At 43.3% G+C, this 14,665-nt stretch overlaps 1 protein-coding gene across 1 annotated transcript in view; it reads right to left on the bottom strand.

Annotated features, from left to right (window-relative positions):
* The window catches only part of Rp9 (RP9 pre-mRNA splicing factor), a 28,495-nt gene extending 24,304 nt beyond the window's left edge, over positions 1–4,191 (bottom strand). Inside the window, exon 1 of the mRNA XM_085689814.2 lies at positions 3,898–4,191. Coding sequence (XP_085545940.1) covers positions 3,898–4,025 — 128 coding nt within the window. The 5' untranslated portion in view covers positions 4,026–4,191. The remainder of the gene's footprint in view (positions 1–3,897) is intronic.
* Between the last annotated feature and the right edge of the window lie 10,474 nt (positions 4,192–14,665).

The following is a 14,665-nucleotide window of genomic DNA, read 5'->3' as shown; positions in this document are numbered from 1 at the left end:
GTTATTACTTGATTGAGCTTTTGATAGTCAACTGTCAGTTCTCTACAACTCACTGTCTTCTACACAGACCAGAGAGGATAGTGAAAGGGAGGAGTGGGAATGTGGGAATCACCAGCCCTGTATTTTTTTTTTTTTTTGAAATAGAGTTTCTTTGTGTAGCCTTGGCTGTCCTGGAGCTCACTCTGTAGACCAGGCTGACTTCAAACTCACAGAGATGCATCTGCCTCTGCCTCCTGAGTGCTGGGATTAAAGGCATGTGCCACCACCGCCCAGCTTCACCCGGCATCTTTCCCTGGTACAACACTGATGACTTCCACTTGGCTTTTCCAATAACAGTTCTCACTCCACAGGTCAGGGGACCTATGTAGGAACTCTTCCAGCTTCTGAGTATATCTGTCCCAATTATACATTCTGGAACTGAAAATAAATACAGGATGAGTTTGGGGACTCACTGTGAGTTGGCTTTCAGCCAAAATTCCATTAAGTCCCTACTTTAACTGGAAGTTCACAATGCTTTTTGGGAGTTCCTGGGACCACCGGAATCCAGACCTTGGACAGTCTGATTGTCTCCTTTCCCCCAGTGTACAGTTAACCTTGAAAAAGGCCATAGGTCCTTCTTGGGAGGGATGGGAGAAATGCTAACAGTAAACTCTTGGGAATTTTAGCAAGGTCCTTCCTTAGGGGAACCTGGGGAACCTATGATATCATAACATTTAATTTATCTAACTACCACATCTCCAACCTTAAGGCCTGGCACAAGGAAAAGGACGATGACAAAGATCTTCAAAGGTACTGGTGCCCCCTCACCATTTTTTGTCTGTAAGACTAGCGAAGGACATGTCTTCTGGGCTTCACACACTGTACACACTACAGTTTCATCAATATTAAGAGAAGGGACAGCAGGCCATCTTTTGACAAACACTTCAGCAAACCAATCAAACTTTTGACACCTTAAAAAAACTGTATGAGTTTCCATATTAAACCCAGACTCGGGCTGGAGAGATGGCTCAGTGGTTAAGAGCACTCACTGCTCTTCCAGAGGACCTGGGTTCAGTTCCCAGCACCCACATGGCAGCTCACAGCTGTCTGTGACTCTAAGATCTGACACCCTCATGAAGACATCAGGCAGGTAAAACACCAAAGCAAATAAAATAAAAATAAACTTAAAAAAAAAAACAACAGAATCTCCACTCAGTGGGCCCAGCTCAGTAAACTCATCCTGATTCAGTTGTATGTTCCTCCCACCATTATCCCATGCCCGTAAAGTCTATTCCCACACATTCTGCTTGGGTGAATGAGCAAACTCATTGAGCAAGCTCTTTAGTGGTATGGTGCGCCTCCTCATGAACGAACCATGCTTTCAATCCCCCTCTAGAAGCCTGCCTTAAGTCTGGCTATAGATCGAGAGGCAGCTATCAATGGGCCCTGGGGGTATCAGTACGGAACCTGGCATCTCTTCCAGGAAAGTCGCTCTGCCTGGCAGATGATGAGGGTGAATCCCTTGGGCAAATGCAGAGAGGACAATGCTACAGGGGACGGGGTATGGGTGCATCCTCTGCTGAGGGTGAAGAGTCTACTTTCTCAGCTGAGATAAGCCATTGAGAATCCGCAGGTTCAGGTAGGATCCTTTCACATCTCCATCCAAGAGCAGAATCCAGTTCCTTGCCAACCAGTGCCCTTACTATAACTGCTGACCCTCTCAGCAGCTGGAGCTTGAATTTTCTAATTCAGCCAATCTTACAATGGGAGATTTGGCTTGATCTCCTGCAACCTGAGCTCTATGGCTGCTGGAGAGAAGATTCTCTCCCAGGGCACACTTAGAAACCATCTGACTGTTCATGTGCATCTGGAGCCAGTCAATTACATCGCTGAGTTCAGACTTTTCCTTTGTCACTCTGTCCACTGTGACACCGTTGCCGCTAGAACAACTGCCAGCACGGTCACTCTCCTTATTTTCCCACTAATGTTGGGAGTTTTATGAACAGTCACAACAGGTGAATCAGGATCCTCAAACACACTTGTATCAGTAAGTTCTTCAAATACTTCACACCATGGCTGCCAGCGTTCTCTGTGCTTCTGGGTGAGGCTTCAGTAACTGCAGTGCTGGCAAACCGGAAAGCCTATTCCAAGGCCCGGCACTTGTTCGGTCTACAAGGCTGGACGTCTCCCCTGATCCTTGGTAAACGTTGGAATCCTGAAGAAGGTTCTAATACCAGCAACGGTTTAATCACACATAGGCTTTCAGTATCTTCCTAGTACCATCGCTTGGTTGTGCACTAAGTTAGGATTATCTCCATGTAGTACTGTGTTAGAATATCTTATCACATTTTCATGTGCTTATTTAGTGTGCTCATATTTATGTGCTACTGCATGTGTGCAGAGGTCAGAGGTCAACTTGCAGTTGTCAGTTCTTGCCTTCTAGCATATGGATCCTGGGAAGCCATTAGGCTTGGCAGCAGGGCTTTTCCACTTGCTTGTGGCATCTTGCTGGCCCAGAATATTTGATTTTAAAAATTGCTGCTGAAGTTGCCGAGTTTCATAAAAAAAATTGTTCAGTGGTGTTGGAGAGATGGGTCAGTCATTAAGAGCACTCGCTGCTCTTGCAGAAGGCAGAAGGTTTGGTTCCCAGCACCCACCTGGTTCTTCCTCTGGCACCAGGCACACAGATAAGGCAAGTATACAGGACAGAACTCTCAACAGTTTCTGAAATGGCTGTAAACATACTTCTGTTATTACACTATGTACTTTGTACCTGTGCACAGTGACAGTAGTGTCAAAAGCTCTAACACTTACAGAATCAAAATATAAAGCAACTCTGAAAATTGTTGCAGATGCTCCACATTCTTCAGCATTCAAATATCCAGCCACAACTGGACTGCTTATGGAAAAACAAACAAGTACATCTCTCTCATTAGTACGCAAACTTGCTTTTGTCTTTAATAAATGTTAAAATTATATGTCTAAGAAGAACTGTTTTTAAATAAATTTCCTTATAACTCTTTTATCAACAAATATTTGATTTGTAGTCACATACGCCTGCGGTAGTGTAAAAATTTCTTAGGTGAACTGAAAGGGGTCACATGTGAAAAATTTTACTGTTCTAGTCTAAGACAGGAGGATAAGGAGTCACAGTGTAACCTAGTGAGACCCTGTCTTAAAAAGAAAAGAACAAGATACACGGGGTAGTGGGGAAATATATAAGGAAAAGCTCAACAAAACAAAAACACCAACACAAGCTTAATGTGCCAGTGACGTGTACGCAAAAATAATAAAAAAAAATCAAGTCTGAAAACAAGATGGATATAGCACCTGAGGAAACCGGAAACACACACACACACACAGAGAGAGAGAGAGAGAGAGAGAGAGAGAGAGAGAGAGAGAGAGAGAGAGAGCTGTCTGCATAACAAGTAAACCTCTGCTCTCCAATTTCCTGTCCTCACACCCCCATAAACTGTGTCTACCACGCTCAGTGGCCCTAAACCTCTGTTGCCTGCTTCTGACTTTTATCCTGGTTTTGCCGGCAGAGCCAGGCCGGCCACTTTCCCTCACCTACGCACGACGTCACCCACCAGCGTGGCTGGTCCTCGGGCTCCACCCTCGGCCGGCTGCGGGGACCAGCCGCCTTCCCGCGTGTCTTCCGCAGTTTCCACCCCTGGGCTTCCCGCCCGTCCCGTCGGTGGCAGAGGACAGGAGGTCTGCGTCGCACGGCACCCAGGGGCCGCGGGGCTCAGAACCCAGCCTCCGGACGCGGCGACTGCCACCGCCACTGTCGCTGTGGCGGGGACACTAACCGGCCTCCCTCCCGCGTAGGGAGCCCGGGGCCCGTCCGCTGCGGCCGGTGCAGGCAAGGCCGTGCCCCGCGGCCCCCGATCGCGCCCCGCGGCCCCGCCGACTCACAAGGACTCCAGGTGCTTGAGCTGCTGCAGCTGCTGCGCGTCGTGCCGCCGCCGTTTCTGCTCCCGCCGCCGCTGCAGCTCCTGCTCAGCGGGCTCCCGTGGCCGCCGAGAACCGGCTCCGGACGACATCGTGACCCGAGGCGGGCTTGGGAGGAGACGGTCGGATGCTTCCTCCGTCCCGTAGGGAACTCCCGCCAACGTCCCACCGGCCCGCGCCGCAGAGCCAGAGCTCCAGCCGGGAACCCGCAGTCAGGCCCCGGCGGCCCCCGAGGCCTGCGGGAACTGAAGCGGGGCGGGGCCGGGGCGGGGCCTGAGGGCTTCCGGGAGCGCTAAGTCGCCTGAAGGCCACACCCACTTCTGAGTCTTGTGGCCTTTTTTTTTTTTTTTTTTCCAATGCAGAAGTTATTTATTGTAAGAAGGTCTGAGGTTTTTATGGGTTAGGGAAATTTTTTTTTCTTCTTTTTTTTTTTTTTAGTAAATTTTATTAAATTATAAAAGTTTCCATTTCTGCTCCCCCTCCCAACACCCTCCCACTCCCCCCACTCCCCCCCCTCCTTCCCCTCCGTCCCCCAGTGCAGTCAGGGTTTCCTGCCCTGTGGGAAGCTCCAGCTCCCTCCCCCTCCCTCCAGGTCCAGGAAGGCGAGCGTCCAAACAGACTGGATCCCCAAAATCCAGCATATGCAGAGGAAACAGGTCCCAGTGTCATAGTCAATGGCTTTTCAGAAAGACCCCGGGCCAGCCACAGTCAGAGAATCCGGCCAAATTCCGAGAATCTGACTAGATCACGTCCTCGTTCAGTCCCAGTCCGACTGGCCCTGGTAAACTCTCATCAGATCCGTTCCCTTGTATCAGTGGGTGCTAGCATCCCTCGCAGTACTGATTTCGTCTTTCATGTTCCTCCTCCTTCCGCTCCCCCTCCGGACCTCGGGGGGCTCAATCCAGTGCTCCAATGTGGGCCTCCGACTGCATCGCCGTCCTTCGCCAGACGAAGGATCTATGGTGATAAGCAAAATATACATCAGTATGGTCATGGGCCACGGCCGATTCAGGCACCCTCTCCTCTGTCCAGAGAGCAATCTGGGGGATTTCTCCTTGGACCTGGGGTCCCATATATAATCAAGTCTCCTGTAAACCCTAAAATGGCTCCCTTAGTTGAAATATATTGTTCCCTGATCCCATATTCATCCTACCTCCCTCCCCCCCCATCCCCGGCCACCAAGCTTTCCCCGTCCCCCCCCTACTCCCTTCTCTCTAGCCCTCTCCCCCTCCATCGACCCTCCCACCCCCCCATGCACCCGAGGTTACCTGGGACTCTTGTCTATTTCCTACCTCCTGGTGGATAGCTAAATACTCTTCATCAGGTTCATCTTCTTATTTAGCTTCTCTAGGATCACGAATAATAGGCTCAAAGACCTTTAATTATGGTTAGAATCCACTTATGAGTGAATACATACCGTGTTCCTCTTTTTGGGTCTGGCTTACCTCACTCAGTAAAGCGTTTTCTATTTCCATCCATTTGCATGCAAAATTCAAGATGTCATTGTTTTTTACCGCCGAGTAAAACTCTAATGTATATATGTTCCACACCTTTTTTAACCATTCTTCTTTTGAGGGGCACCTAGGTTGCTTCCATGTTCTGGCTATTACAAATAGTGCAGCTATGTACATAGTTGAACAAATGCTTTTGTAGTATGTTAGGGAATCTTTAGGGTATATTCCCAAGAGTGGTATTGCTGGGTCCTGAGGGAGGTTGACTCCCAGTTTCCTGAGAAACCGCCACACTGATTTCCACAGTGGCTGCACGAGTTTGCATTCCCACCAACAATGGATGAGTGTTCCCCTCACCCCACATCCTCTCCGGCATAGGCTATCGTTGGTGTTTTTGACTTTAGCTATTCTGACAGGTGTAAGATGGTATCTCAAAGTGGTTTTGATTTGCATTTCCCTGATCGCTAAGGAGGTTGAGCATGACCTTAAGTGTCTTCTGGCCATTCGAAGTTCATCTGTTGTGAATTCTCTGTTAAGTTCAGTACCCCATTTTTTAATTGGGTTAATTAGAGTTTTAGTGCCTAGTTTCTTGAGTTCTTTGTATATTTTGGAGATCAGACCTTTGTCTGATGAGGGGTTGGTGAAGATTTTCTCCCAGTCAGAAGGCAGCCTTTTTGTCCTACTGACAGTGTCCTTTGCTTTACAGAAGCTTCTCAGTTTCAGTAGATCCCATTTATTCATTGTTTCTCTTATTGTCTGTGCTGCTGGGGTCCTACTTAGGAAGAGGCCTCCTGTGCCTAAATCTTGTAGACTACTTCCCACTTTCTCTTCTATCAGGTTCAAAGTGGACGGATTAATGTTGATGTCTTTAATCCATTTGGACTTGATTTTTGTGCATGGTGATAGATATGGATCTACTTTCATTTTTTTACAGGTTGACATCCAGTTATGCCAGCACCATTTGTTAAAGATGCTTTCCTTCTTCCATTGTATACCTTTAGCTCCCTTGTCGAAAATTAGGTGTTCATAAGTTTGTGGGTTAATATCTGGGTCTTCTATTCGATTCCATAGGTCGACTTCTCTGTTCTTATGCCAATACCAAGCTGTTTTCAATACTGTAGCTCTATAATAGAGTTTGAAGTCAGGGATGGTAATGCCTCCAGAAGTTCTTTTATTGTATAAGATTGTTTTGGCTATCCTGGGTTTTTTGTTTTGCCATATAAACTTGATTATTGTTCTCTCAAGGTCTGTGAAGAAGTTTGATGGGATTTTGATGGGGATTGCATTGAATCTATAGATTGCTTTTGGTAGAATTGCCATTTTTACTATGTTGATTCTCCCAATCCAAGAGCAGGGGAGGTCTTTCCATTTTCTGGTATCCTCCTCAATTTCTTTCTTCAAAGACTTAAAGTTTTTGTCAAATAGGTCTTTCACTTCCTTGGTTAGAGTAACCCCAAGATATTTTATGCTATTTGTGGCTATCATGAAAGGTGATGCTTCTCTGATTTCCCTCTCTGCTTCTTTATCCTTTGTGTATAGGAGGGCCACTGATTTTTTGGAGTTGATCTTGTATCCTGCCACGTTACTAAAGGTGTTTATCAGCTGTAGGAGTTCTTTGGTAGAGTTTTTGGGGTCGCTTATGTACACTATCATATCGTCAGCAAATAACGAAAGTTTAACTTCATCCTTTCCAATTCGAATCCCCGTGATCCCCTTATGTTGTCTTATTGCTATTGCTAGAACTTCAAGCACTATATTGAAGAGGTATGGAGAGAGTGGACAGCCTTGTCGCGTTCCTGATTTTAGTGGAAAGGCTTTGAGTTTCTCTCCATTCAATTTGATGTTAGCTGTCGGCTTGCTGTATATTGCTTTTATTATATTTAGGTATGATCCTTGTATCCCCAGTCTCTCCAACACCTTTATCATAAATGGGTGTTGAATTTTGTCAAATGCTTTTTCAGCATCTAGTGAGATGATCATATGGTTTTTTTCTTTCAGTTTATTTATATGATGGATTACATTGATAGATTTGCGTATGTTGAACCAGCCCTGCATCTCTGGAATGAAGCCGACTTGATCATAATGGATAATTTTTCTAATGTGCTCTTGGATTCGGTTTGCCAGTATTTTATTGAGAATTTTCGCGTCGATGTTCATGAGTGAGATTGGCCTGTAATTCTCTTTCTTGGTTGTGTCTTTGTGTGGTTTTGGTATTAGGGTAACTGTAGCTTCATAAAAGGAGTTAGGCAGTGACTCTTCTGTTTCTATATTGTGGAATACGTTAAGGAGTATAGGTATTAGCTCTTCCTGGAAGTTCTGGTAGAATTCTGCATTGAAACCATCTGGTCCTGGGCTTTTTTTTGGTAGGGAGATTTTTGATAACAGCTTCTAACTCTTCGCGACTAACAGGTCTGTTTAGATTGTTCACCTGTTCTTGGTTCAACTTTGGTATATGGTATTTATCTAAAAAAATGTCCATTTCTTTTACATTTTCCAACTTTGTGGCATATAAACTTTCATAGTAAGATCTAATGATTCTCTGAATTTCCTCTGTGTCTGTGGTTATGTCCCCCTTTTCATTTCTGATCTTATTAATTTGCATGTTCTCTCTCTGCCGTTTGATTAACTTGGATAGGGGTTTGTCAATCTTGTTGATTTTCTCCAAGAACCAGCTTTTTGATTAATTGATTCTTTGGATTGTTTTCTCTGTTTCTATTTTGTTGATTTCAGCCCTCAGTTTGATTATTTCCAGTCTTCTAGACCTCCTGGGTGAATCAGCTTCTTTTTTTTCTAGATCTTTCAAGTGTGCTGTTAAGTCTCCAATGTGTGCTTTCTCCGCTTTCTTTAATTGGGCACTTAGTGCTATGAACTTTCCTCTTAGCACTGCTTTCATAGTGTCCCATAGGACACTGTTAAGGTTTTAATTATTTGTGGTTGGCGAGGCAGAAGGACCTGTGAGTTCGAAGCCAGCCTAGTCTACAAAAAACGAGTTTCAGGCCAGCCCCGGCTATACTGTGAGACCCTATCTCAAAGGAGAAAGAGAAAAGATTTTTAATTCCATATATATTTGGGGTGGTGGTGCGGAGATGGGGTACGGTGGTTGTACAAAGTCCAGAAGAGGGCGATGGCTATATCCTAGAATTGGAACTACAGACTGTGTGATCCACCCTGTGAATACTGGGAACGGAACTCTGGTCCTCTGCAAGAGAGTATATACATTCCTAAACTAAAGCCTTTCTGTTGCTCTTTGGATCCTTGTCCTGTACTTTTTACCTGTGGATTTATTTGGAGAATAAAACAACTTTCGATACAAAATACTCAGTTTTCCATAGTATATGATCCATAGGAAAAACAACGACCAATATATACATAGAGTTTGTTATCAAGTCTCAGGCCAGAAGTCCCAAGTCTAATATTCCAAGTTAGGTCTGTGTAGGGTAAAGGGGCCAGCCAAAGAAACCCACCCTGGTCCTGAAATCAGAGTCAGTGAAACACACCCTGGTTCAGAGACCTAAGCCAGTGGAAAAAAAAAAAAAAACTTTAGCCCTGAATCTAGAACCAAAGAAATACACCCTGACTCTGAAACCAGTGCCAAAGAAACACACTTTGGCCCTACAATCAGAGTCAGTGAAAGAAATGTGCCCTGACCCCAAAACTAGAGCCAAAGAGGTAAAAAGGGCCGGTGAAAGAAACACAGTCTGGAACCTGAAACCAGAGCCAAATCTGAACCTGATTAACTAAACTGAAACCCAACCAATACCTGTGCAGGGAAAGCCAACCAATCCCTGAGCAGAGATATAGCCAACCGGAACTCAAGGCACTGAAATCTGACCAAGTCCCACCCTGAAAATCTCTCTGGAAAAAACTCCACCCGTAAGAAACCCTATATAAGCCCTGTGCTTGCTCAGTTTGCGGCTGTTCTTCCACCCTTGAAGAGGCTGCCATTCTCCTGCATTCTTCCCTCCCAATAAATCTCTTGAATGAAGTTTGGGCGAAGACCTTCTCTCCCTGGAGCAGATCAGAAGAGCAGGGCTGTAGCACTTTCCGGACAAGCCTTCCCCTAGCAGCCCCAAGTTGTTACAACTTGTAACACTTTAGCTGGTGAAACCTTACCCAGCAGAGCAGAGCTGTTACACTGGAGCGGAATCGTAACAAATTCACTGGGGAAGCTCTCTCCTGCCAGAGCAGAGCTGTGACACTGGGGAACCCTTTCCCTAGAGCAGGACTATAAGCTGCTACGCTTACTGAGACCTGGGCTATTCCCTGACTCCCTACTGTCAGAACACTCTTCTACCTGAGCTGTGCACCTAGTATTCCTTGGCTCCCGATTGCCAGGACCCCTTTCCATCTGAGCTGTGACACTTACAGTCTGTACACTTACCCAAGGAGAATAAAATAGAATAATAGTGAAAAGGCAAGAAGGGACTTTAGTCTGACATTTTGGTACTCAGTGGAGGCAGGCAGGCAGATCTCTATCAGTTTAACTTGGTCTATGCTGCAATCTCCAGCCAGCCAGCACTATATAGTGAGATCCTGTCCCCAAAGTGTGTGTGTGTGTGTGAGAGAGAGAGGGGGGGGGGTTAGTCACTGTAGCCACAACAAGGAAACAGAGGTCAAATCTCCCTGTGTATTTCCAGGCTACTGATATGAACATTAGACAGAATTGGGGTAGGGATCAGTTACCAATAATCAAAGTCTTGGTCAAACCGTGATGCAGAGGATTACCTCAATCCAAACTCTAGTCTTTTTTTTAATTACCCATCAGGTATCAGCAGATCCAAGTGAGGAGTTCACGCCTTCCAGCAATGGTTGCTTCACAGTGCATGCTTTAGTGTGTGTGAGAACATGGGCAGGCCCCACAGCACAAAGGCACGTGGTGAAAGAGCATCGTGGTCTTACTTCTAACCTACAAACCAGGGATTGATGTTCTGCATGAGCCTTTTCTTCTTGTGGTCCTTTTGCAGAGAGATAAAAAAGTAAGAGGCGTGTTTTTATGAGGAAGTTATTTCTGCCAAGAAGCTGTTGTTTAACAAACAAGGAGGGGCCTACATGCTCCATGACCTACTCAAAGATGCAGCAGTTGTAAACCAAAGAGCTGGATTGCAAAGATATTAGCTGTGATTCGAGGCTGAATTCTGAAACTATATCTGATGTAATTGCTTTAGCCTCAAAAAAAAAATAATGAAAAGCCACTACAGAGGAAGTCAAAACAGCACTGGGAAAATACTTGGTTAGAATGCAAAATTAGCCGGGCGGTGGTGGCTCACACCTTTAATCTCAGCACTCAGGAGGCAGAGGCAGGCGGATCTCTGTGAGTTCGAGGCCAACCTGGTCTACAAGAGCTATTTCCAGGGCAAGCTCCAAAACCACAGAGAAACCCTGTCTCGAAAAACCAAAAAAAAAAAAAAAAAAAAAAAAAAAAAAAGAGCAAAACTGATGATGGCCAATACTTGTATGGGGGAGCACTGTATTTTAGTGTATCTAAAATAAGAATGATAAAGAGATAGGGATCATATGAAAATTCATGAGGTGTTTTATACATTCTTAAAAATTATTTTTTAGATTTACTCATTTTATGTGTATGAGTGTTTAGCCTACATGTATGTACCACATGCATACCTGGTACCTTTGGATGTGAGAAGAGGGTGTCAGGTCCCCTGGAACTGGAGTTGTGGACAGTTGTGATCACCATGTAAGTTCTGGGAGTAGAACCCAGGTCCTCTGGAAGAACAACACAGAGCCATCTCTCCAGCCCCAGGTTTCTACTTTCAGTTAAAAATTAAACTTTATAGCTGGCCCTGCTAAGATTATAGACTTTAGCTCTTATGGTGACCCTGGAGTTTTAAAAATGCTCATGGAGCCAAGCAGGGAGGAACCAGCTGCCAGCACAAGGCCACCCAGTGAGTTCACACAGTTAGAAATAAAGACAGGTCCAGGCAGAATAAAGTCTCTAAACAGGTTACAATATGTTAAAAAAATGTGTGTAGGCACATAAGAGAGAAAAGAAAATGGGTATAAACAGTCATAGGGAAAAAATAAATGGTTTAAATATAATAAAGTAAATAAAGAGAGAGTAAAGTAATATAAAGGAAAAGGCCAGATAAAGACGGGAAAGCCACAGAAGTCTGGATCCTGTGTGGCCTTGTGTTGATTTTGGATTTTTTGAATGCTGATGAGTGAACAGAAGCTGCTGAGAGGCATGGGATTGTAAAAGAGATTGCTAAAATAAACCAGCCTGGATACTTTAAGAATGTCTTGACTTTAAAAATGGAATTCAGGAAATGTATTGTATTAGGAAAGAGATTATGCTTTTGTTTCCACAAGAAATGAAAGGCTGTGGATTCCTTCAAGGTTAATAGAGACCAGATTTGATTGGGGGAGACTCCCTGAAAATCTTGGCTACAGACATAAATAATTAAACCTAGAAAACTACAAGACAGGTGACACATACGCTGCTCCCTCAAGATGGGAACAGCTCTGAGACTGGATGAGACAAGATACATCTTGTTGCCTACAGAGTTCTCATGACTTATTATTATATGCCATTCTTTAGATAATGGCATAGACAGAGGTTTGGTTATACACGCTAAATAAATTTACAAAGTTGACAGATGTCTTTTTACCTGTTCAAACTTAAAATAAAAATTATCCTTGGCTGTCTTGTGTACAATGCACAATGCATCGTCTATACTTGTGTTAATGTAGGTATATAGGTTATGTTTGAAAGTGTGTGCGTTTTCAGAGCAAGGGGACCAGACACCAATGAAAATGAGTGGCTCAAGTGATCCAGCCTTTCATAGTGCCTCTGTTGCAGAGTTCTGGGTTCAGAACAGCTTCAAGGCTGCTATCTGAGATGGTACAGCCTATTCTAGCTAGGACCTCAGATAGGCCTTGCACTTTCCCATTCCTGCAAAGACCCGGAAACAAATGTTATAGCTAGTTTTTCTAGGACTTGACAATTATCTCAACTTCCTCGGAGTCCTCTGGCGATAACATTGCCCCAAGACATCAGGAAGCAGTCTAGAGAACATAATGCCCACATTCCCAAGAGCTGGGGTGGGTGGTTTTTGGTCGTTTGGTGAATTATGGATGTTTGTCATCATTTAGTGGAGATATAGGAAGGACTGTAGGATAAAAAGACAATTATTACCTCAAATATTTTATATTGGTATGGATTTTGGTATATTGATACAAATTTAAAAGTTATTTTTATTTTTCTATCTGTATGCTTATATTCTTGTTTAAGGTATTGCATTATGCAGCTTATTTAAAATGTAATGTATAATTGAAAAATGCAGGTGAGTAGTCATATATAATAATCAAATTAGTCATATGAGGTTTGCTTTCAAGGTTAAACATAAAGTTTTTATAGATGAGAACTCTTCAAATGCTTCAGAGACCTAGAGAATATGACATTGAAGATGTTTAATTACATAGGATTTTCCATGACAGTGAGACACATCTGCTCCTGCAGTATCAATCTACTTCATAAAAGGATGATGGACATCAAAGAACCCATGTGGAGTTTGCTTTCATTATGGCAAAGCTAGCCATTTGAGCAAGAGACTGTCCTTGCCTCAACTGCTGACAGCATACTGTCCAAACTGGACATACAGGACACAAAGGAAAGTGACTGCTAAACTTGGGAAAAACAAGGTAGGACAGTCCTTCAAAATTTCTGCTTCATAGAAAAGTCTGCCAAATATTCTGCAGTACACAAAGGAAAGTAACTGCAGAACTTTGCCAAAACAAGATAAGACAATCCTTTAAATTCTTGCTTCATAGAAAATTCTGCCAGATATTCTAGGCCTGTAGGCCAAAGATGGATGCCCCAACATTACAGAGGAACCTTGGCTGACTATCCAGACATCCAGATGTCTCTGCTATTCCTATAGTTTTGTAAGTGGCTTGTACTGCATTTCCAGTTTACTCAGGTAATATTATACCCTTTTGTGGTCTTTGATGGAGTTGAAAACTAGGTAGTTATAGTTACAGTTTTCCTTAGTTATGATAGAAGGTAAATTAGGTTAAAAACTTTGGACTCACTAAGATAGAACAAATAATGCAGTATTTTCTCTGAATTTGCCAAATACAAATAGGCTGGATATTGTAAGTGCAATTCTTACTTGATAATTGTTTTACTGTATATAGTTAAAATCTTTCCTATTTTAGAGAAAAGGGAAAATATTAAGCTATATAAGTGTTACATTTGTTTGTGCTGCATTTATTTAACTATGTAAAGATGTAGCTGCATTTATTTTACCTTGCCCGCATAAAGCACCTCATTGGTCTAATAAAAAGCTGAATGGCCAATAACGATGCAGCAGAGAGATAGGAGGGGCTAATGGGAAGAGAGTAGGTAGGAGGCAGAATCTAGGCTCCAGAGAGAACAAGGGAGAGAGGGGGACTCTAGAGGCCAGCCAGCCAAGCATCCATTAGCCAGCCAAAAACAGAGGAAGCAGGAAAGCAGGACATACAGATGAAAGAAAGGTAAAAAGCTTCAAGATAAAATGCAGATGAAGAGAAACAGGTTAAATTAGGTTATAAGAGCTAGTGGGAAAAATCTAAACTAAGGCTGAACATTCTTAACTAATAATAAGTCTCTGTTTCATGATTTGGGGGCTGGAAATCAAGCAAGTCTGCTGCAAATTTCACTTGGCCCTGGTGGTGTTTGGGAGGACTAGATAATATAGGTTGGGGGAGGCTGGAAAGAATGGTCTTCATCCCTGTGTCTATGAGAAGCCATCATCTATGCTGGGCAAAGACTTCCCAGTGCAGCTGCTTTCGTGGTACCTATGGCTTACTTAAACTCATTGGTTTCTCAGGGTGAACTTTGGTGAAATCAATATTAAAAGTATGTAAAGATAAAAAATATTTTTAGTAGAAAGGGATTTGCATCTAAGATTAAGATAATCATCTGTTTCCAAAATGAAAAAGTAAAATAAAAAGCTATGGAAGTTATGGGGATCTGAATAAATTACTTAAAGTACATAAAATATGAGACTTAGAGATTATACACACACACACACACACACACACACACACACACACACACACACACATATATATATTCTTAAAATTTCTAAGGTTAAAGTTTAGTACACAAATGTCAAACCTCTACTTAAATCAATGGATTTAAATTATCCTAATTACCATCCTATTCTCGATAACAGTTATTAAGTACTGGATGAAAATGTGTATACCTAATCAAGATTTATCTAAAAAGGTGTAAATTTTGCTCAGGCTTTATTTAACTATTACAAAATAATGAAAAGTATGAG

Source organism: Myodes glareolus, chromosome 4 (genome assembly GCF_982192425.1).
Source record: "Myodes glareolus chromosome 4, mMyoGla1.1, whole genome shotgun sequence".
NCBI lineage: Eukaryota > Metazoa > Chordata > Mammalia > Rodentia > Cricetidae > Myodes > Myodes glareolus.
Note: the sequence above shows the minus strand (reverse complement) of the source record. Positions and strands in the feature narration are given on the sequence as shown.